The sequence below is a fragment of the Paramisgurnus dabryanus genome, chromosome 2 (genome assembly GCF_030506205.2).
Source record: "Paramisgurnus dabryanus chromosome 2, PD_genome_1.1, whole genome shotgun sequence".
Classification (NCBI taxonomy): Eukaryota; Metazoa; Chordata; class Actinopteri; order Cypriniformes; family Cobitidae; genus Paramisgurnus; species Paramisgurnus dabryanus.
The window spans coordinates 23,709,067-23,732,796 of NC_133338.1; the positions used below are offsets into that span (position 1 = coordinate 23,709,067).

General features: G+C 38.7%; 3 protein-coding genes across 4 annotated transcripts in view; 1 reads left to right on the top strand and 2 right to left on the bottom strand.

The window, feature by feature from the left end:
- Positions 1–3,094: 3,094 nt before the first annotated feature.
- On the bottom strand, positions 3,095–8,033 carry gmpr2 (guanosine monophosphate reductase 2). Of its 2 annotated transcripts, none has more exons than XM_065248699.1 (10): positions 7,949–8,033; positions 7,377–7,500; positions 7,132–7,251; positions 5,730–5,813; positions 5,481–5,654; positions 5,314–5,395; positions 5,117–5,223; positions 4,938–4,980; positions 4,520–4,679; positions 3,095–4,395 (listed from the first exon to the last, which is right to left on the bottom strand). In XM_065248699.1, exons 2-10 carry the CDS (start codon positions 7,461–7,463, stop codon positions 4,206–4,208), a joined length of 1,047 nt encoding a protein of 348 aa, XP_065104771.1. In that variant the 5' UTR covers positions 7,464–7,500; positions 7,949–8,033; the 3' UTR covers positions 3,095–4,205. The 2 variants fall into 2 exon arrangements, with proteins under 2 accessions (XP_065104771.1, XP_065104772.1); XM_065248700.1 differs by having other exon boundaries at positions 7,377–7,496; positions 7,949–8,023.
- A 282-nt stretch (positions 8,034–8,315) lies between these two features.
- nedd8 (NEDD8 ubiquitin like modifier) lies at positions 8,316–11,251 on the top strand. Its single transcript, XM_065248701.2, has 4 exons — positions 8,316–8,480; positions 8,718–8,765; positions 8,898–8,980; positions 9,075–11,251. The coding sequence occupies exons 1-4, from the start codon at positions 8,463–8,465 to the stop codon at positions 9,184–9,186; spliced, it is 261 nt and encodes an 86-aa protein (XP_065104773.1). The 5' UTR covers positions 8,316–8,462; the 3' UTR covers positions 9,187–11,251.
- The window catches only part of slc7a8a (solute carrier family 7 member 8a), a 31,231-nt gene continuing 17,076 nt past the window's right edge, over positions 9,576–23,730 (bottom strand). The window contains exons 4-11 of the mRNA XM_065248698.2: positions 17,866–17,991; positions 16,017–16,170; positions 15,699–15,822; positions 15,224–15,327; positions 14,875–14,971; positions 14,628–14,777; positions 12,149–12,326; positions 9,576–11,913 (exon numbers count right to left, since the gene is read on the bottom strand). Of these exons, the coding sequence (XP_065104770.1) occupies positions 11,753–11,913; positions 12,149–12,326; positions 14,628–14,777; positions 14,875–14,971; positions 15,224–15,327; positions 15,699–15,822; positions 16,017–16,170; positions 17,866–17,991 (1,094 nt within the window). The 3' untranslated portion in view covers positions 9,576–11,752. The remainder of the gene's footprint in view (positions 11,914–12,148; positions 12,327–14,627; positions 14,778–14,874; positions 14,972–15,223; positions 15,328–15,698; positions 15,823–16,016; positions 16,171–17,865; positions 17,992–23,730) is intronic.

The following is a 23,730-nucleotide window of genomic DNA, read 5'->3' on the forward strand; positions in this document are numbered from 1 at the left end:
TTTTTATGTTTTGTAGTGTTTTTTATTTTGAAGTTGTTTTTTATTTTGTTGTAGTGTTTTTTATTTTGTTGTAGTGTTTTTTTAACTTGCTGTTGTGTTTTTTATTTTGTTATGGTTTTTTATTTTGTTGTAGTGTTTTTTAATTTGTAGTTGTGTTTTTAATTTGCTGTAGTGTTTTTTAATTTGTAGTTCTGTTTTTTAATTTGCTGTAGTGTTGTTTTTAACTTGCTGCTGTGTTTTTTATTTGTTTTTTATTTTGTTGTAGTGTTTTTAAATTTGCTGTAGTGGTTTTTAATTTGCTGCAGTGTTTTTTAATTTGTTGTGGTGTTTTTTTAATTTGTTGTAGTGTTTTTTATTTGCTGTAGTGTTTTTTCATTTGTTGTGGTGTTTTTTAATTTGTTGTAGTGTTTTTTTAATTTGTTGTTGTTTCTTAATTTGTTTTTGTTGTTTAGTAATTTGTTGTTGTGGTTTGCACTTCAGGGCCACCGTACAACACTAAACTAACACTAAACTTAACAAAAACTAACAATAACTTTCAATACATTAAACAGAACAAGACTTAAATATATACAAAACTTACTGGAACCGACAGGGCAAGAAACAAGCATGGGACAAGGCATGAAACAAGACGAACGTGCCCCGGACAACAAACACAAGGACTCTTAAATAGGGAGAAAGTAAATTACATACAGCTGAAAATAATCACGAGTAAGGGATCGGGGAAAAAGTGACGAGACCCGGGAAATGCGTGGTCGAAATAAACCAATACTACAACCACACACTTCCCACATAGAACATATGTACTGTCAGAACCCTGCCATGCTAAACTAGACTAAAATACCAACAGGATCCGGCAGGATTCTGACAGTACGCCCCCCTCCAAAAGGCGGCTACTAGACGCCTTCGAAGGGGGAACACTAAACACGGGACAAGACGGACTGCATACATGACATAAACCATGAAAACATAACAAATAACATTAGGGGCAAACAAGACATAACAATGACTGGATTGGGATGGGACAATAAAAATAATAAACAAGGGAGGGGGGGGTGGGGGAACACAAAAGTTCATAGGGGGTGGTCCAGGGTGGGAGGGTGGGGAGAGAGTCTGGGTGGACTTCGGGAGAGTCCAGGGATGACCATGGCCAAAAATGGCAAAGTCTGGCTGGGGTGGCGCTGACTGCGCCCACGGCTGGGGTTGCGCTGGCTGCGCCCACGGCTGGGGTTGCGCTGGCTGCGCCCACGGCTGGGGTTGCGCTGGCTGCGCCCACGGCTGGGGTTGCGCTGGCTGCGCCCACGGCTGGGGTTGCGCGGGCGGCGCACACGGCTGGGGTTGCGCGGGCGGCGCACACGGCTGGGGTTGCGCTGGCGGCGCACAAGGCTGGGGTTGCGCTGGCGGCGCACAAGGCTGGGGTTGCGCTGGCGGCGCACATGGCTGGGGCTGCGCTGGCGTCTGCGTCGAAGCCTCTGGGCGTTCTGGACGCTCTAGCGGCTGCGTCGACGGCTCTGGGCGGTCTGGACGCTCTGGCGGCTGCGTCGACGGCTCTGGGCGCTCTGGACGCTCTGGCGGCTGCGTCGACGGCTCTGGGCGCTCTGGACGCTCTGGCGGCTGCGTCGACGGCTCTGGGCGCTCTGGACGCTCTGGCGGCTGCGTCGACGGCTCTGGGCGCTCTGGACGCTCTGGCGGCTGCGTCGACGGCTCTAGGCGCTCTGGACGCTCTGGCGGCTGCGTCGACGGCTCTGGGCGCTCTAGACGCTCTGGCCGCTCTGGTGGCTGGGTCGGATCCCCCTTCCTCCTGTTCTTCTTCCTCCGGTTCCTGAGTACGGGAAGTGTAGCAGGAAGAACAGGGGTAGGTGTGGGTAAGACAGGTGTGTGTGAGCCCCTCGGAGTCGGAGAGGCGGGGACCGAACTCCCCAGTCTAATTGATCCCGTGATGAAACCCCTCGGAACCGATGGCGGTGGACCGGCTGCCGGCTCCTCCTCCCGGGGTCTTTGCTGTAGTTCGAGACGGTCCACCATCTCCCAAAATGGTAAGGAGATGAGACCCGCTCGTTCCGAAATAGGAGGAGGGTTATCGAGGCCGGCCAGGAGGTATCGGTTGACCATCCGATCCGGAAAGCACGCCCTTCTGTCCAGGACCTTCTGGGCATAGCTATGCAGGCCGAGTCCCTTTTGTGGTGGAAAAAACCCAAACCCGGAACGTGACTCTGCGGTAAGGGCATTCCACCAAATTGGATCCTCGGCCATAGTCCGCTGGGTTCTTTATTGGCACGTTCGTTCTGTCAGGAAATGGGGTAACACAAAACACGAACCCAGATGCGGACGTAACAAAAAGGGAATTTATTACAAAACAGGGGAAAAACCAGGAAAACAAAACCCACGAGGGGGCAAAACAAGACAAGGGAAGACAACACTAAACTAACACTAAACTTAACAAAAACTAACAATAACTTTCAATACATTAAACAGAACAAGACTTAAATATATACAAAACTTACTGGAACCGACAGGGCAAGAAACAAGCATGGGACAAGGCATGAAACAAGACGAACGTGCCCCGGACAACAAACACAAGGACTCTTAAATAGGGAGAAAGTAAATTACATACAGCTGAAAATAATCACGAGTAAGGGATCGGGGAAAAAGTGACGAGACCCGAGAAATGCGTGGTCGAAATAAACCAATACTACAACCACACACTTCCCACATAGAACATATGTACTGTCAGAACCCTGCCATGCTAAACTAGACTAAAATACCAACAGGATCCGGCAGGATTCTGACAGAGAAGTAAATAAAAAAATATGTATAGTTTTCCATATAAAAAATATATTTCCTTATGCAATTGCTCTTTAAAGGTCTATCAGACCCCAAAGAATTGTATCATTTTTGAACACTGATTAAGGGTTAAATGGGCTTAAGTTCTTACAACTTTATTATTATAATTTATAACAACTTCTAACTGGTCAAAAAAGTTGAAATGACTGTTGAATGAGATGTTTAAACTTAACATTTATGTGCAGTAAGGAATTTTAACAGTGTATCAAATACTAATTATTGTGTACCTGTAATCCAAGAGCCACACGTCAGACATTGTTTGTAAATTGATTTATTTGCACAAAACAGGAGCTTAATTAACATCCAAAATACTGTGAAGTGAAATCAGTCAAGGTGAAATATATTGAACAATACTAAAACATGTAAAATATACAAAACAATATTGATCAAGTTCAATCTTTCAATAATCAGTCATACTGTTTCCTATCAAATAATTTGTAATAATAAGTAATCAAATAATAATAAGTGTTTCATTTTAATAATCTTATTTCATTTTTGCCACTTCAAACACAATCAAAAACAAAATCATTAACTGTGTGAAGTGAAGAGTCAGATAAACCAGATAAAACTATTCCAATATTATCCTAATATTACGCAAGAAACTGATAAAGTCTTAAGTAAGATGTGTGTCTTTCTCAATATTTGATCCACAAAAACAATTAATAACATAAAATATTAATTTTTTTTAAGAAATAAAATAGCTTGGTCTTTAAATATATGCTATAGAACAGTATGGTAGTATAAGGTAACGGAAGTCTATAACATACAGTACTGTTTTATAACACTGTAATGATCCTTTAAATGTGTTGGTCCAGTAAATGTGAACAGACTGACATTTTTTTAAAGTACAGAAATATAAGACATGGAGTTAAATTCCCAGCAGATAATTAAACAGTAACACAATATATGGATAAAATATAAGGCTCTTATAGAGTGCTTAAAAAGTTTAAACAAATGATCAGAAGACAAACTTCAGTGTAAAGGCTGATGATAAATCCAAAACAAAAATGGCACAAAACACTTTGGGACAGTGAAATAAATGCAACCAAAGATTTTCTTTGAAAGGTTTGCAATTTTAACTTTAGCAGTCGATCTTAAATTCCTAAAAGTTTCCAAAGAGCAAGTAGTCATAAAGACCTTTGCATTTGATCCTAATAAAGCATTTAGAAAAAATAATTTTAATTAAACAGCTCATAGCTATAGGAACCCCAAAAATATATATTACTGTATATATTTAATGTGTGTGTGTGTGTGTGTGTACATGTGTGTCTATGCATATACATGCATTTGTCTTTAGATTATGGACAGAACTAAATGACCTTTATGTGGCCCAATATGGACCCAGTCTTTTAAACTGACTTGGTCTAACTATCATTTCCAAACACAGTGTTGAGTTGTTGGGTCACTCGAATAAAGGTAGTACGACGACTCAACTCCTTCAGCTTACCAGCACCCACATATGTACAGGTGGAGCGAACACCACCCAGCACATCTTTTATAGTCATATCCACCGGCCCTTTGAAAGGCACTTCAACTGTCTTACCCTCAGATGCCCTAATCACACAAAATGTCATTAATGAATTGAATTTTATTTCTAGAGCACTTTTCACAATGTAGCAAAGCATTTATGTTATTATAAATCACTGGATAAATAATCAACGCCCTCTTCTGTACTCACCTGTAGTCTGCCACACCTCCTGCGTGCTTCTTCATGGCCGTATCTGAGCTCATGCCATAAAACAGTTTGTACTTCTTTCCGTTCTTCTCTACGGTGTCACCGCCGCTCTCAGAATGACCTGCGAGCATTCCTCCCAGCATCACAAAGTCAGCCCCCGCACCTGTCAATCACACAGATTTGCCATTCAAATGTGATCCATTCTATGTAATGTAAAGATCATTCTGTGAAAATATAACTTTGATGTCTTTAATATTATAGAGTTAGGTCAAGTTTTAAAAATGAGGGTTACGGTTGACACCACAGTATTGTTGCATATTTAAACCACCACATCTCATGTAAGTACATATCTCTTAGCATTTAACCTAACAAAACTTCTTGTTTAATAGTACGATTATAAAGCAGCGTATTCAAAACTCACCAAAAGCCTTGGAAACGTCACCTGGGCAGGTGCATCCTCCATCCTATAAAACAGATGAGACCCAAAAAAACATGAACGAAAATTCTTTGTCCAGACAAGGTGAAAGTTGCATAGTGATTGTATTTTTATTTTTAAATGTAAGAGCTCATGTGTGAGGAAAGCAAACAGAAAAGTCTCACAGAAATGATGTGTCCACCCAGACCATGTGCAGCATCAGCACACTCAATGACAGCGCTTAACTGAGGATAACCCACACCGGTCTTCTTACGGGTGGTGCATACAGAACCTACACACAGCGAGGAAAAGACAAATAGGTTTAAAAAAATGATATACTGTAACATGCATTTAACAACAACTGTGAAACTGATGATGTCACCTGGTCCAATGCCCACTTTAATGATGTCAGCACCAGCAAGCAGCAGTTCTTCTACCATCTCTCCAGTTACCACATTTCCGGCCTAAAACACAAAATAAAGTTATTGTTAATAAGATTAGATAATGCATATTAAAATAATAGTATGTTGTTCTTGACCAATAACTGACCATGATGGTGTGTGTAGGGAACTTCTGCCTCACGTCCTTCACAAAGTTGACAAAGTGTTCAGAGTAACCATTGGCTACATCAACACAAATGTACTGAATTTGAGGTACAGCGGCTACAATGGCCCCCAGTTTTTCAAAATCCCCTTCACTCGTGCCTGTGCTGACCGCCAAGCTCTAAAAAAGATAAAAAGATTCAAGAAAAAGATAATTATAATAAAAAGACTTATACTAAGCAAAAGATTTGCTTACCTGGATGCATTCTGGGTGCTTTGCCGCAAACTCTTTCCAGTCATCCACACTGTAATGCTTATGGATGGCTGTAAAGAGACTAAACTAAATAAGAATAAAGACAATAGTTAGTATCAAGTGTATGGTGTGATCTTTTCTACATAACCTCAGCCTTAAAGGCATAGTTCACCTACATGATTTACTCACCCTCACGTCATTCTAAGAAAAGTCATTTAGAAAATGTCCTGGCTGTTTCAAGCTTTATAGTGATAGTAAATTGTGCTTTCGATTTAAAGCCCCAAAAAGTCCATCCATCGTTTACAGAAGTAATCCACACGGGTCCAGGGGGTTAATAAAGGCTTTCTGAGGGTGATCAATGCGATTTTGATAGAAAAAGATAAATATTTGAAACTTTACAAATTTAAATAATTTGCTTCTGGTCATGACCGACACGCGTTCACAAGAGTGTTCCCAAAGTAGGATGCTACTGTGTTGTAAACAGTCATTTAGTCACGTCAGGGTTTGAAGTTTTATTGCTACTTCAGCATACGCATTGTCATTTATGTGTATCATCTGTAGCACCCAAAACCATTTGGGGGTCGAACATATATGTGTTCGGTTGCTATTTTTACACATTAAGGTTTTCAAAACAATTCCCCAAATGTAATGACGGGAATTAAGGTATCCAATCATAGCAGTGGGCGTTTACGTCCAGGTCTTCAATGCGGCCCGCCCATCAAAACGGAGCATTTCTCAAGCCAGCCTCAAAACCAGGGTACAAAATAGCCTATTACTTATTGCTTTTGATGTTTTTAAATGTAAAATCAACTCAAATGTCATATGTAGACCTTAGACAACCGTATAAAACAATAAAACCAGCCCATTCATCGCCCCATTAAATATTGATATTTTTCTTATGAAATTGCTTCGATTGCCCTCAAAAGGCCTTTATTAACGCCCTGGATCTGTGTGTGGATTACTTTAATGTAAGATGGATGGACTTTTTTGGGCTTCAAATCGAAAGCACCATTTACTACCATTATAAAGCTTGGAACAGCCAGGACATATTCTAATATACCTCCAAATGAGTTTGTCTGGAAATAAGATAATCTTATACATCAAGGATTGCTTTAGGGTGAGTAAATCCTGGGGCAATTTTCATTTTTGGGTCAACTATCCCTTTAAACTAGTACTAATACATTTCAATAGGACATTTTTAAATAATGGAAAGTTACAGAAAAGCTTGCACATCCAAACATCTAGCTGGTAGAGCACGGCCCTAGCCATTATTTCCAGGAAATGCACATACTTACAAAATGAAATGCCTGTAGGCCATAATATCAGTGTTGAGGAATTTACTGATTCACTTTTTTTCTTTGTTTATTGTAAGTTAATAAAAGATTGTTATAAAGAGTCGTGTCACCTGATGTAAAGCTAGGGCCATTTCAAAAGTCCCTACAGTGTCCATGTTTGCAGCTATGATGGGAATCCCACGATAACTGCTCTTTGAATTTCTGAATGTGAAACTGCGCATAAGATCCACCTGAAACGAAAGAAAGTGTGAAAAATAATAAAATGGAACCGTAAATATGGTTGACATTGCATTTACACTATCACATGTAATTAATATAATTTTAATAAGGCTAATAATACTATGTTAAAACAAACCTCACTGCGGGTTTTAAGGGTGCTTCGTTTGGGACGAAGCAGAACATCCTTGAAGTCAAGTTTAATGTCATTTTCAATGCGTGGCATGGCTGCTGAAGAAGATGGCCTTGAGATTCCTCACTGTCTGACAAAACACAAAACAATAGAGAAAAAATTCCCACTGATACAGTCATGGGTTCTAGGGATGTGGTGGGTATCGAATGTGAAAGGGGGGTAAATTTAAGTATATTCGGGAACATTTTAACATTGAGATGATTGTCAAAATTCCCAATCAAACTGAATTCATCCTACATTTTTTGTTTCTTTTCCCAACTTTTAGTACATTTTATATATAAAGTAAAGGATGAAAAAGTGACAAATGTATCGTAAATATAAATAAAAACAAAATGACCTGTAACGTTACATGTGTCACATCTGGATAAGTGTTATGCACATGTCATGGATGTCAATTATTCTACGTCATAGATTTTTTTGTCACGTTGACGTAAAATGCTTTGATGTCCATTACAAATATAAATAAATATGCACATATATGTGCTTATATACATATATATTCATTGCAATATTCCTACCTTAAACTGGCGCTGCGCACCGGGTTGTATGTCAGAGAATGAAGCAGGTTTCCGGGGTTAAAGCGGCATTTTTTGAGGGGCGGATCTTCACGACTGTCAACGCTTGTAGTCCTGTGGCGGGCAATATCTGGTTCAAACCTCACACAAAAAAACTACAAAAACTCACGGGAAACCACTGTCGTAAAAACTCGCGGTTTTTCATATATTTTATTTAAAATGTGTACGTTATTCTGTAAATTAGCCGTAGATAAATATAAAATAAAAACACGTTACTTATTTGTTTTAATAATTCCTTTATTTTATATTGACAACGAACTTTATTATTTTGCACAAACCTCCTCGGAACCTTCCATGTAGACACTGAAAGGTTAGGAATTATTTTTTTGTGACGAAGGAAGTCCGAGAGTGCGAAATTGTGGGAATAAATGATTTTAGCTGTCTGAACTTCACTCATCAGTTTAATATATTTGCAGTTAATTTCATTTCATGTGTTTGTAGAACAAAGGAAGCCACAATGCTTATTAAAGTGAAGGTAAGAAGTTATTTTATTTCGCCTATTCATTCAGATTATGCACTTTTCTTCAGTTCGCTATTTGAATAATTTCTCACCGCATTAAAGACATCATCACATTGCAAACCAGAGAAACAGATGTTGTTATATTGTAAGGCTAATCAGACAACTGTAAAGTATAAATGATGATGTACCCATCAGAGGATTTATATCTAACGTTACCTGACTAATCTTCGTATGCACTTCTTGTTTTTATAGACACTCACTGGCAAAGAAATCGAGATCGACATCGAGCCCACAGACAAGGTACAATATGACATATTGATTCACTCAACAAATAAACAAAATTTTAATGAGTTAACAGTCACAGGCAAGTCATGCTTTACACGGTGTACAGTAGACATGTTGACTAGTTGTGTGCATTGATGTGTTTATCAGGTGGAAAGAATTAAAGAGAGGGTGGAGGAGAAAGAGGGAATACCACCTCAGCAACAGAGACTCATCTACAGTGGAAAACAGATGTACGGCACCATGCACACACTCATCCAGCTCCTGTATATTATTATATTTTTTACAAAATAAAAATGATTACTAACACACATTTTTGCTTCCCAGGAATGATGAGAAAACGGCAGCAGACTACAAGATCCAGGGTGGCTCGGTGTTGCATCTAGTTCTTGCATTAAGAGGCGGAAAGATCCACCAGCATCCCAACAACCTCCTCTAAACAATCTAATCGCTAAACCTGGGTTGGCCACCTGAAGTATCTAGTCAGTGTTCACACATGCCACAAAAACATGTGAACTGTATGGTGGTTTGATAAAAAATAGCCACTATTCGTTTTCAGTTTGGAATGTTCAGCGTTTTCCTGTTAATGGCACTCCCCTATACTTTGTTGAGAGTTTAGATGTGCTGGTTTGGTTTGGTTTGGTTTGAAAACCCATGTATGTGTTTGTCAATAAAAAGTGATGCTGACATTCAAGCATGTTTTAGTTTATTCTCTAATCATTCAGATTTACTTTGTCAAGTGTATATTTCATTATGTATTAGTATTGTTTCACACAAGGGGGCGCTATAGTATAGTTTTTATGGAATGACTGCAGAGAACAAGGTCTATTTTGGTTCAGCATATAGATTTATTTGTTGTTTAGTATATACAGTTGAAACAAATACAAAACTTATAAGAAACATAAAGACTCTGGTAAAAACCGTTCACCCAACAGTTAAGTGTAAGTGGTATTTTTGAGCTTTATGATATCTGTATACTTTCAGACTGTACATGTTTGAATACATCTATAAAATCATTCACTTATAGATTGTGACAAGGACATTCAAAATACTAATATAATCTTTTGTTACTGATAGTACTAAACGTGTGCAAAATTGTACAGAGATTTCATTTTGCATGGACTTCGGTATCCCCGCTTAATAGTGTTTGTGGGCATAGATAGTTTAAACCTTTAATTGCAGCATTTTCAGTCATTTTTTGTATAAAATATTGTGTTGACAACAGAGCTGGCAGTGCTGGATATTGAGACACAGCTCAGGAGCAGCATCAATAAAACCAAAGATGCTCCGCACCTTTGATATTATGTACAGTGACTAAAGTGTGTGCAACCTCTCATCAACTAAGCAGAAGAAATAAAATCAGATTATAGATTTAGTTTAATATAGTGTCTTGGGAATGTCGAGGGGGAAATCTCATGCAAAATGAATGTGCCATGAATTACACTGGGATATGGAGATAAGCATTCTATTGCTTTTATACAGCACAAAAACAAAGCAAAACCATTGGCATTTTTACACAGTTTATATTAAATAGAAAAAGGTGACATTAAAAAAAAAACACCCTGTGATCACCAAGAAGTGTTGAACAGGATACAGTGATTTTAATTTACTTAAGTCATGTATTCTTGAACTGTATGACAATATATCCACAACTAAATATATCATGTTTATTTGTACAAAATTGGAAAAAAAAAGGTTAAGTATATCAATATCATGTATATTTTTGTTAATTTTTAAAATTAAATTGAAATGTTTTTATTGTTAAGTATATCGATGTACTGTAATTATCCAGAATATGATTAAAATTCCAGATTTTCTAGTTTTAAAGGTCCCTTGTTTTGCATCTATATTAACATACAATCCAACACAATTAAGACACATTTATATATTTATGTATTATATATCTGACTCTGAATTTTTTTGAATATTCATCACTAGTATTGCCTTAAAATCAATGGTAGGACCAAAAATATTGAACTATTACGTTCTTACATTTAATACATCAATACTACAGACACTGGCTATACATTTCTTTTTGTTTTCCACGTTAGCAGTCTGCACTATTATGCCCTCAGTTCTGTGCACAAAAATGTAATTTACTTTTACAACACACATTCACAATATCCTCTTCAGGTTTTTAACACTTTATCTTCAAAAATATCAGAAAACAAAATATTTTTGACATCAATAATAACATTGACAATAACTTCATAAAGGTGTATGTAAAGTAATAAGGCAAAAAAATACTTTGAATTGTATTAGTACCAGAGAAACCTGGCTGAAAACGACCCTGAACCACAACAACTGGTTCTTGTATGTCTACAAAATGATTCAAAGACATCCCAGAGCTATCACACTTAAAAAGGAAAATTAATATTACAGTGACAAAAATGTGATTAGACAATCAAAAATATAAAAATTATACTCCAAAAAAAAGTGAAATGAAATGTGTAGATAAAATCAAATAGTTTATGCGTTTATAAAAATGATGAGTCCTTAAATGACATGAATAAAGAGGGGGATGAGAGGGGTACGAATTATAACATTAGAATGCGCCGAATAATAAATAAATAAATAAAACAAACAAACCCTGCCATTTCATGAAGCCACATAATCGTTTGGTATTTTAACAATGTTTGTCGCAAAACAGGAATTACACGTTCCATTTCAGACCTTTCCAAAACAGTGTTTATATACATTAAATATATATAACTTTTGAGCTTTATGTTTCAGGCATTGTAATGTTTTAATTCTGAAGGAGAAGCAGTTGCTAAGATTCGAGCTACAAGACCAGCAGCTGTTAGTGTCTGTTCATGACTCTCTCCTGCATTAAGCCACTGCACTCCCGTGCAACCCCCTCTTTAAAACAACAAAGGCAAAACTGAAAAGGCCTAAACAAACCAACAAAACAAACCTATTGGAGGTATGTAAAAAATCTGACTTTGATTTCCAGTGTTCAGTAAGTATGTGAGTGAATGAATGAAAGTGTGTCTCTATTTGTCTGTTCAGCACTCAGCAGCTGATTTCGGTGTCTCGCTGTCGTCTCCTGAAAGTGGGGCCGATTGTTCCTTCAGCTCGATCTCTTCTTCACACTCCTTGTCTTTCTTTTTGTCTTCTGCTGGGTAAACCACTACACAGAACTTCTGACCTATGTATGTTATCTTATCTGAGAAACACAAAACAGACCAATATTCAATGTCAGAGTCCAAACCACACTGATTTGAAATCAAACTTCAAACCATGATTAATAGATAAGCTTTCCATGCTGGTCCAGGCTGGATTTTGATGGTTTGCTGCTGGACTTACTTAATAAAAAGCTGGTAAAGCAGGACTGTGCACTGCAGTTTTTGTTTGACAAATATACATTGAAATCTAAAACACAGTGGTTTTATTTCACTTACCGACAAATTTATCGAAACACTGAGGCTTGTTGTCCCAGTAAACGCCCAAGAAATAGACAGGGACACCAGTGAGCATGATGGCCAAACCAATGCCACAGACCACAGGCTCAGAGTACAGGGAGAAAATCAGCAGGAAGGCCCAAAACAGCAGATAGATGACCGGCCATACCAGACTGATCTGTGAGGAGCAGGTAGAGTCCAGGTTAGCATTCGGCCATCATCACATTAAGATTCATTCTTAAATAGGATGTATGCATGCTGTACACATAGAACTAGACAATTAATTCAATATGTCTGTAAATGAATAAATGTAAAAATTTATTCAAAAATAGCAGTTCTGGTTGATGGAAAGAATATAGCAATAGAAGTAAATTTGCTAAAAGAATACTGGGTATTATATGGTAACAAGTCAATACTGCATCTACCTGGGATACTTAAAGTTAAAGGGCCACTGTTATGCTCATTTTTATAAGATGTAATATAAGGGCGGTTTCACATGTGGTGCGATTGCCTGGTCCGAACCAGAGTTCCATTGCTCCCCCCTCCCCATGACCCCCATGGACTGTGTTCACATATTATTTTTGCATCCGAACCGCGGTACGCTTGCATCATCAAGCTGCAGCCGGGGCGTTCTCATGTTGCTTGGCAACCGCTGTAAACGAGAAGACGAACTGCAAGCAGAGAGTTGATTTCTGAATGCCTCCGCAAAAATTGACGTCGGCGGACAGACCGTTGTCATCGAAATAACTTTAGTATGTTTGGGGCAGACAGACGCAAGTGCGTTTCTGTATTATTTCTTTGAAAACAAAACCAAAGGTTTAAAAAAATAAGAACAAAAGTCAAGCAAGCATTCTATGCATTTTGTTGTCAAGGTAAGTGCACACACACAAACACACACGTCTGTTTTGGTGGGACATTCCATATAATACGTAATTAACAGTGGTTCACTTCCGCGATTTGGTACGATTGCGCTCACATTAGCAGCGAACCGATCTGGATTTCACATGAACCGGACCCCAGACCACCCTTTTTAAGCGGACTCGAGTACGTTTCGCGGGTGCGCACCCGAGTTCGGAAGACAGCGTTCACATCATCCAAATGTACCGAACTCTGATGTCTATCGAACCCGGGTGCGCACCAAAAGTGCTAATGTGAAAACGCCCTAAGTCTCAGGTGTGTGTCTTTGTCGTTTCGGCTCAAAATACCCTGCAGATCATGTGTTATAGCCATACATAGATATGTACACTGGATGTCGCCTTGTCTACGGCAGTTCATTGGACCGAATGCGTCAAATAGAGCCGCCATCTTGAAACAGGGGAATCCTGCATCAGCGTCATTGTAGGCTATGGTGTAACGGAAATAAAATCACCATAATTCGTCATGAATATGATTTTCTTGGTTTTCTTTTGATTGGTTTCAACAGTCAGACATGTATTTAGCATTGAGTCCAGAAAAATTAAAGTTTTAATATTTTGAAAATCTACTTTTTCTAGCTATAATGCATAGTGCTAGCAGCCCTAACATCCATACGCAGCACAAAAGTCCGCTATCGTCCATGAATTCGAAGTACAGGCGGAGATAGTAGCATTCCTTAGCTACTTCCTATGACAAGACCCCTGTTCCAAGATGGCGACGGTTTTGACGCATTCTTAGAACCACAAGGCGACATCTAGTGTATATATCTATGATAGCCATAGACTGTAAAAAAGATGGACATGGTGTCCGTGAGGTCACCAATAGGTTTCCGAAGGTTGTCCCCCCTCACAGTTGTCATAGGGCGAAATTAGCTGTACAGACCAAAAACAATCGTTGTACCAGGTTGCAAACATATTATTTTCTACTGTAAAGTATAGGGCATTTTAACATGGAGGTCTATGAGAATTAACTCCCTTTTTGATCCAGCCAGTTTCAGTCAATTATGTATTGGCTTAATCAGAGAGATCGGAAGGTTGCCCCTCGGTTATAGCATGTTCAAAATGCCCCTATTTGGGCTAGAGCTGGCAAAAGCAGAGTGAAGTGGCATTTACTACACAGAGCTGTATTTCACCAAGAAGCTAGGCAAAATCGAGTTCATAATCGAAGACGATCTTCCACGATTATAAATGTGATTTTGCCTAGTATTCGGAGAAATATGGCACTGTGTAGTAAATGCCGCTCCATCTGACAGCAGGTGATAGAGGTTTACTACTAATCACCGAACCAGATATACTGAAGAGACACGCATGACAATCAGAGAATCGCAGACGATTTTTTCGCCAGCTCTAATTTGGGATTCATTTAGTGGATTCCATTCCTGGTTTTAGTGGATTTTTTTTCATTGTAGGATTGTTATGTTCACATACTATCGACACACATTTATGTTTAAACGTGGATTTTGCGTAATATGGGCCCTTTAAAACTGTTCCAATATTAAAGATACAAATTTTCACTATTTGGTCTGTTAAATATAGTTTTTATAGTTTTCCAACCAAAGACTTACTTTAATTGGTCGGTACATGTCTGGTTCTTTGATCCGTAGCACAATCTGCCCGGCAACAGTGACACCGTAGAAGAGGTAGTTGATGAAGCCCACATAGTTGATGAGTGTGTACATGTCACTAGTGCACAACATCAGAAGTGTGGAGATACACTGCGAGAGAGGCAGAAGACAACTGGATTTAGATCAAGCGACTCAATGAAATGAAAACGTAGGACAAGAGAGAGAGTTTAGGAGGTATGATACTCACTGTAAAGAGCAGGGCTGGAATAGGGGTGCAGCGGTTCACATGAATCATAGCCAGTAGGCTGGGCAGATGGCCTTCACGAGCACCCGCGAAGAACAGCCTGAGCAATATGAGCAAAATCCAGAGATAGTGTTATTTTGGGTATCATTACTTTCAGTGAGGGAACCATATAAAGAAGAACGACAGAGAGACAAATAGACAGACAGATAAACTAGACAGACAGACAGACAGACATATGATAAAGACCAAGACACTGTTGGATGAACACAGACTAAAGATTAAGGAAAGCACTGAGTTTCATGTATGAGTAAATAATGGATGGATAAATGGATGGAATGAGGGAGGGACTGACCGAGAGGAGGTGAAAAGGGAGCCGTTGACCCCCCCAAATGTGGACAAGGCCACAGAGATGGGCATGATCCATGACATCACTCCTAACAACTTCTCACCAAACGTCTGGGAGAGAGCAATATAGTGGTGAAGAAAAGAGAGACAAGCAGAGGAACAGTCATGCATTATCATCTGTAATCGTTTCATCAAGGATCCATGAAGGTCATTGGAACAGAATGCAGAAGATTCTGGAGTCTGATATATCTATTTGAATGGATATTGGCTGGCATCATCCAAGTATCAATCGAAAACCTTTAAATATTGATACTTGGGCAGATATGTCAAAGAATCTCCCGCATAAAGCAAAATAATAACTTGCAAGCTAATATTAGCCATTGATGCGCATACATTTGTATTAAATATTGCATTTCGTTCAGTTTAGTCTGGAAGCATCTGCATGGTATTTTGCCTTGTTATGGTGAGAATGGTTTACTTACCACAGCAACTGCGTTAGATGCCAACAGCTCTTGAGGACTCATGGCAGTGACGTAAGCAATGTTGGCAAAAACGTACACAAAGGTCACAAGGGGAATAGAGATGAAGATAGCACGAGGGAGGTTTCTGTATGGAAAAATGTCAAAACTCTTGTTATCATATTAATAATTTAGTAAAGTAAACTGCCAACTATTAGATGGTATACATCCTTTACATGGTTTACTGAAGAATATGTTACTAGCTTCTGTCTTGTTAACGCTAATAAAATATTGACAATGCGGTATCGCATTACTGTGAGCAGTAGACTAGTATTGGCTTACACATATGGGTCAACCAGTTCCTCTGTGACATAATTGAGAAAGTTCCAGCCACCGTAGGCAAACGAGCCCTGTAGAAATGCCAGCGCAATCAGACCAACATCATAGTCTTGAAATGGCTCAAAAGCATTGGCTGGTTCCAACCAGTAATACTCGCCTGGAGAGAGAGAGAAAGGAGAGAAGCAGCATTTATCAATTGATCAAAAATAAGTATCAAAAATGATTCTGATTTGAAGCACAAAAAAGTCCATCCATCCTTTACAGACGTAATCCACACGGCTCAAGGGGGTTAATAAAGGCCTTTTGAGGGAAATTGATATGATTTTGTAAAAAATATTAATATTTTTCTTAATATTTGTTTTATATTTTTCTCTACATAGAGGATGGCTTAAGAGTAAGTAAATCATGGAGTCATTTTCATTTTTGGGTAAACTATCCATTTAAGACAATATGACCTGGTTTACTGATGGTGGTCTTCGACCAAGAAGGTCTACCGGTAAAGCCAGGCTCCCACTGCCCTACCTTAAAGGGACACTCCACTTTTTTTGAAAATATGCTAATTTTCCAGCATTAGCATTGCACAAAAAATAACTTATCAGTTTTGATATTTTTCTTATTTAAAACTTGACTCTTCTGTAGTTACATCGTGTACTAAGACCGATGGAAAATTAAAAGTTGAGATTTTCTAGACAGATATGGCAAGGAACTATACTGTAAATCTGGTTTAATAAGCACAGACTTTGCTGCCGTAACATGGCTGCAGGAGGCGCAATGATGTTATGCAGCAACCGAAAATAGTCCCCTGCTTTTGAAAGTAACCAAGGGGACTATTTCCAGGCAGTGCATAATATCACTACGCCTGCTGCAGCCATGTTACAGCAGCAAAGTCCTTGATTATTACGCCAGAATGAGAGTATAGTTCCTAGCTATATCTGCCTATAAAAATCACAACTTTTAATTTTCTGTCGGTCTTAGTACATGATGTAACTACAAAAGAGTCAAATTTTAAATAGGAAAAATATGTAAACTCTTCGGTTAGTTTTTAGCGCAATGCTAATGGTCTAATCAGATTCAATGGATTATGCTAAGCTATGCTAAAAGTGGTAGCGCCAGACCCGAAGATCGGCTGAATGGATTCCAAAACGGTAAAAATCAGATGTTTCACTCTAGGGGAGCTGGAAAATGAGCATATTTTCAAAAAAATTGGAATGTCCCTTTAAACTGGTTTTAACAAGATTTTCCAGCAGGGTTGCTCCTTACATCAAACTGAGCCTGCACTTCTTTTCTTTCCTAAGCTTGTGGACTAATACCACATTTCTGGGGTCAGATCTTTGTGTCACGTGCACTCTCCGACCCATTCTGTTCCCTCGTACGTGACCCAAAAGAGAAAAGCCAATACCAACTAACCCAAATCCAGTTTTCTCTAGAGCTCATACACGGAATAACACCTGTCACTCCAATATTATCAGGACAGTGTCTACGCTAACACGCCATGAGTCGTGTGAACATTACTGAATCCTCTCTGGTGCACCAGCTGTAAAAGCTGCATTATCAGTGTTATTCTTTATTAGAGGATCTGAACCCAATGACATCTGCTGAGACAACAAAGCAGAGAGAAGTGCTGTGCTTTCAGTTTTTTTGGACTTCTTACTAAGCTTCTAAGGATGAAGCAATGCGTTGTGCACAAGTCTTCACGTACACACAAGCAGCGCACAACACCACAATCACAAGACATACTCATGCTTCCCTTTATCTAGAGGCATTTTTGAGACAACATTATAGCCAACTGTCAATAACATGACATGCGCACATGTATTTCTTGCCACACACGACATAGACAGATGTCGCTTACCCTTGCAGATCTGTACGATGCCCATGATGATGATGAGAATGAGGGCCAGGAGTTTCCCTGCAGTGAAGATGTCCTGCACCCGTGTTGCCCAGCGCACGCTAGAGCAATTCACCCATGTCAGGAGCACTGCAACACACACACATTCACAGAAAAATCACAATTGACGATTAATAACTTTGATATTGTACTTGCGATTATTATTGTTGATTAATAGATATTAGAGCGATGTTCAAAATGTTTTATAACTTTCTGTGAAGCAGCAGCATGGCAAATTGTAAACATCCAAAACTAAATAATATAATGTTAATACAAGAAATAATTATGGGAGTTATGTTGTTAGTAAAAAAATTTAAACAAATGGCCAAAGGACATGTCATCTTATCAATTTTAAAATTCACCACTGTATATAGTGCCCAAACATACTGTCAAAAACACACAGAAATGAGCTCAAATAGACAGCTGTAATTGAGGCTTTTGGCGATTATGTAATTGTCTTACCCATAACTGTAATCCTGATTAGTTTTTTGATGAATTGTGCAGCCCTAAGCTGAACATTACCATTTTTATAGGACATTTTTATAGACGTAATAATTACTTTTTTACGGTACAAACTGTATATTTTATCCACTTTCCCTAACACTACCCCTGAAATAACCCTCATAGAAAACTTTCTGCTATTTTAGATTTTTTTTAAGTGGTTTGATTTATAAGCTTCGTTCCTCGTGGGGACCAAAAATGTTCCCACATGGTAAAAAAATCACTGGTATGACTCTCTTTGTGGGGACATTTTGCCCCACGCCATAGGGATCGCCAGGTACAAACACCACATACTATGGGCTATTGGAGAGATTATAGAACTCCTGAAGTTTGAGCAGCCCGGTATGCCAAGGGTTTAAAGAAAAAATACTTTCAAGTATTAGGAAAAAATTCTCAGTATTTCAAAGCAGTGTAATACCGGACTAAGCACATCACAAGATCACATTTGTGACCCTGTCTGTAAAATCCACGCTTATGAGATTTGGAGCATCAAAGTTTGATTTCACTCATTAGTTTTACTTTAACTTCAATCTTTGACATGACCTTACTCTTAAAGTTAATATTAACGATATCAAGGTTATATTTTTACAGAATGTTGTTTACATTTTGTGTAAAAAAAAAACAGTAAATAACAAAAATTACTTTAGCTGGGTTTTCACAGGCTGGGTCACACATGGCCTTCAGGTACTGAGCCTAACTGAACCTTTAAAGGGGTCATAGCGTGAAAATCTGACTTTTTCCATGTTTAAGTGTTATAATTGGGTCCCCAGTGCTTCTATCAACTTAGTAAATGTGAAAAAGAACCAACAAGTAACTTTGTTTGGGTAAGCCATTCTTTGCCAGCATGTTTACATTTCGTCTGTTTTGTGAGGTAGGTAGCAAGGCCAATTACAATAATACCGCCCCTTAATCTACACTATCCAACAATGGCACTGCCATTTAGCTCAGAGAGAAAGAGAGAGAAAAAAATAATTGACAGCAAAATTGAGTTTCAATTTTAACAAACCACCATCATTGCGATCAGTGCTTGCATTTCATCAGCTCATTTGCATTTAAAAGGACACACCCAAAACGGCACATTTTTGCTAGGTCCTATAAAATGGAATTTTTTACATGCTATAATAAATTATCTGTGGGTTATTTTGAGCTTAAACTTCACATAAACATTCTGGGAACACCAAAGACATATTTTACATCTTTTAAAAAAAATCTCATAATATGACCCCTTTAAAATTAGCTGACAGGGGCCCGTTAGATAATTATTATGTATTTAAAGGTGACATAGAATGATTGAACGGGGTATTTATCCTTGTTCTGTGATGTGACATGTAAATGTAAATTTTGGTTGGGTCTGTAATGCCTTAGGGGCTGTTTACACTTGGTATTAAGATGTGTTTTCGTCGATCGGATTACAAGTGGGTGAGAGAGACACATCACGTTTACACCTGGTATTTAAATCCATCCACTTTTGACCGCTTCTGTCCTTAATACTTTGAGGGGGTGGTCTGTGAGGATGTGGGCGAGTCTCTCAGCTGTCATTTGAACGCGAGTGGGAGTAATGATGAGTTTATATGGATGCAAACTAATATTATGTCAGCGTCCACGGCTTTTATTGTAAGTAAACATGCTGCACAGAGTTCTGTACATGCATATGTTAGAGCTTTCTCTGAATTTTCAGCGCAATTGATGAAATAGGATCGCGCAACTTTCACATGCTTGCAAACTGAAACGGCAGAGATCAGCCGCTTTAGTTTTATCAATGAAAGGCAAAAAATATTGCTGTTCAGCATGTGTTCGTGCCAGAAGTCAGAAAAGACGTAAAACATTGTGTTCACTACCTCAGATTAGATAAATAGGCGGAGAGAAGGCGGTCGCGTGTGGCTGTTCGAACACATTCAACCACATGTGCGTTTACACTACAAAAGCAATCCGATCGAAAGGGGTTTCGACTTCCTCTGAATGTGGTTGAAAGTGGTCGAAAGCGGACAAGCTCAAAACGTTTTGAACACCGTTTACACCTTGTATTAACTTCTTCCACTTGTGATCCGATCAACGAAAATGCATGTTAATGCCAAGTGTAAACAGCCACATAGAAACTTCCGAAAACACTCTCTCAGAAAGCTATATTAGGGTGGGGGGTTTTAAGCGCGTTTTGCACCTATTTGGCGTCCGTTTGGGTTTAACTGGCAACCTCATTATGAATGAATGGGTGCCTTTGCTGCCACACAAAAGAATGTAAACTTCGTTGTCATCAGAACACGGATTTTACAGATAGAGAAGCACACCTCGGAACGCAACTCGCCATTTCGCCTTGAACTTCGCGAACACTGCTGCAATTTACTTCCTGTTGGAGGCGAGAGGCCAGATATATGCAAATTATTTTGAAGGGGAGGGAACTGAATGAGAGTGGGGGGGTCAGTGAGATGCATTTTACGTAATATGTATCGGTTGTTCAGTTTGGGCCATTTTCTGGCGGACATTTCTAAAGGAGGAATTTCTATGAAACAAAGATGTTAAGAATAGGGATGTGCATTTATGTCATTTTTTCATTTCGATTAATCCATAGGTCTGAAGAACGAGTACTCGATTAACTGGGGGGCGGGGCAATCAAAGGGGCGGGGTGTACACGTCATGGTGAAAATTTAAATATTTTTATTAAAAACACTCAAATAAAACTATATTTTGAAGAAACTATGATAGAACAATGAACACATACTAGATTTTTAATTAATTAAATGTTTTTAACAGAAACCTCTAACAGGAAAAGCTGCGTGATGAAGTGAAACTAAAGGGTTAATAAACACAAACCGAAGCGCTTTCTATATGACGCACTCTGCATAATATTAAGCCTTTATACAACATAAATGTACAACGTGCATATATCTGCATAAAATGCAAGACTTCAACTATGTTTTCAACTAAGTTATCTAAAAAAAAAAAGAAGAGTAACTCCCTTTGTGGATGTGCATCATAAACAGCGCACTTTTTAACATGTCCAGTTAAAGCACAAGCTTCATAACATTAAGCAGCTTTAAGTCTTTTGCTATCATTTTAGCGATTAGCTATGTCATGTTGTCCTCTTACCTCAGTCACGATGTAATGGTAATGCTCGTATGGCTCTCTGTATCTCTTGACATTTGATGTTTAAATATGAGATTATAATCCATTGAACTTTTGACGGCGCTGTACATTTTGGACCTGACTGACTGTACTTCCGAAAATCACGGCATCCTTTTAAAACATAGTGCCTCAGTGATGTGAGTTGTGGCCAGCTTCACGGGATCGGTGGGCTGCCGCATATTGCGCGGATCTTTGTTTTTGTTATCTCTTTGTTTTTGAAACACGCATGGTAATGTTACTGATGTCATACGCCGGTCTGCGTAGCTCGACACGACGTCAAACACGCATCTCCAAACCCAGTCTTTACTACACAGGCACTTGTAATGCAAACCAGACATCCAAATGTAAATAAAACCCACGATCATCGTTTTCGTGATCGATCATCGATGCCACGTTCGAGTACTCGAGCAATCGAGTACTCCTGCCCATCCCCAGTTAAGAATGTCTCACACTTTTCGTATGTTCGTGAATGTGGGTAGACTACCGTTATTCAATTAAGACAAAGTAAAAACATTTTGTCATTCTCTGTCACCTTTAAGAGATACTTTAATCAGCATTAAACATTTTTTTATGTTACTTTAACTGAACAATTTAAGTAAAACCATTTCAACTTGTTTTTAAAAGTTATGTCAACTTATCACATTTCAAAAGTTTAAATAGTAAGTTGAATTGACTTGCAAAACCAACTTGTTTTAACTTCATGCTGCATGTTTTTTTACATTGTATGTATGCTCTTTGACTGAACTTTTTGAAATGAAGTGGAACCAGATGGATTATTAAGCGTATACATTTTGAGCAGAATGAATGGTGACAGTTGTAGCACGTGGAATACAGTTTAATCCCTTAAATGCTAAATTTAACCTAAAATTCTATGTTTATAGTCAACTACCAGTACATAAAAATAACATACACAAACACATACAGTACAAACAGATTAAAATTCAAAGCATCATTAGCATAAACTTTGACTCATGGGCTTTCAAGAACCTGCTGGATATGCAAAACTCACGTTTCATGAATTGCCCTTGCCTAAGATTCAGCTACGTTTGAACTCTCGTCTCATGTACTTTCTTGTCGACAGGCAGCAAATTAAATCATCTCATGTAAGCAAACATCTAAACAGACAGACATTGTTCAGAGTTTTTGACAATCCTATAAACAGAACAATTCACTATACAAAGCTATTTTGAGATTGAAGAGGGAATGTCGGCCAAACACAGCGAGGGTTCTTTGCTCTCAGTCAGGGTGAAGCCGCTTACACCTGCAAACAGCAGGAGTCATGTCTACACATATTACAATGAGAGTTGGATGAATGAGCTGGAATGGTAAATTTTATAACATAATATCACTACAGATCATGACTAATAGGAGATACTGCAAACTGACACTATTAAAATGTAAAGTAACACTTAACACAGCTTTGCGTGAGGAGGTACAGTACAGTATGATCTTAACGCTTTATGTTTGTGTGAAAAGAACATTGTCTCCCTGTACAGTCATGACATGTCTCCGTCTAAGCTCAAGTGTGTTTCGAGATAAGGGCAATGCATTCTGGGAAAAAGGCTGGAGGGGATGTTTTGGACTTGTTTGTAAAACTTTCTGAGAAAGGAAAGAATGAGAGAAAGATTAAACCTCAGCTTAACTGTTACAGCAAAAATGTTAGGCAATACATTTTGCATATACTATCTGAGGTGCAGTCCACTAACACAAGCACAAGGAAGCACATACAACAGGAATCTTGCTTTAATTAAGCTGCTTACATTAAAGGCCACACACGTCACTGTTATTTAACAATCCATGTTTATCCTCCAGCTTTTCTAAGAATTGGCAGATTAAATTAAAAGCAGAATCATGTGGTTGATATTTTTTAACATTAAGCGTGTGCAGTTTCGTAAAAGCTATTAGCATGCTAGCATATGAAGGGGAAAGTTCCCATCCCCCTTTCAGAGCTTACTCCAAAGCCACGCCTCCTCATGTCAATCTCATGTCTCATTCAGCGTCGAGGTAACTTTATAGTACAAACACATAATATGTATTACAATAATACCGCATAGGTGGACAGGCAGGTAGGACATCCCATTACTACAACTAGATCAAATGCAATGACTGCATGAACATATAATGGCCCTGAAACTGCCAGTATGCCGGATCACAACACACTACACAGAGGAAATCTGGGTAACACTTTACTTGAAGTGGTGTTCATAA

What these genes read in the sequence shown, in the direction of transcription:
- gmpr2 (XM_065248699.1), bottom strand. Translation starts at nt 7,463, where the DNA reads ATGCCACGCATTGAAAATGACATTAAACTTGACTTCAAGGATGTTCTG. An exon ending in AGCACCCAGAATGCATCCAG is followed by an intron (nt 5,655 to 5,729) that starts GTAAGCAAATCT and finishes TATCTTTTTTAG; the next exon opens with AGCTTGGCGGTCAGCACAGG. An exon ending in GGAGGTGTGGCAGACTACAG is followed by an intron (nt 4,396 to 4,519) that starts GTGAGTACAGAA and finishes TTGTGTGATTAG; the next exon opens with GGCATCTGAGGGTAAGACAG.
- nedd8 (XM_065248701.2), top strand. An exon ending in ACATCGAGCCCACAGACAAG is followed by an intron (nt 8,766 to 8,897) that starts GTACAATATGAC and finishes TGTGTTTATCAG; the next exon opens with GTGGAAAGAATTAAAGAGAG. An exon ending in ATCTACAGTGGAAAACAGAT is followed by an intron (nt 8,981 to 9,074) that starts GTACGGCACCAT and finishes TTTGCTTCCCAG; the next exon opens with GAATGATGAGAAAACGGCAG.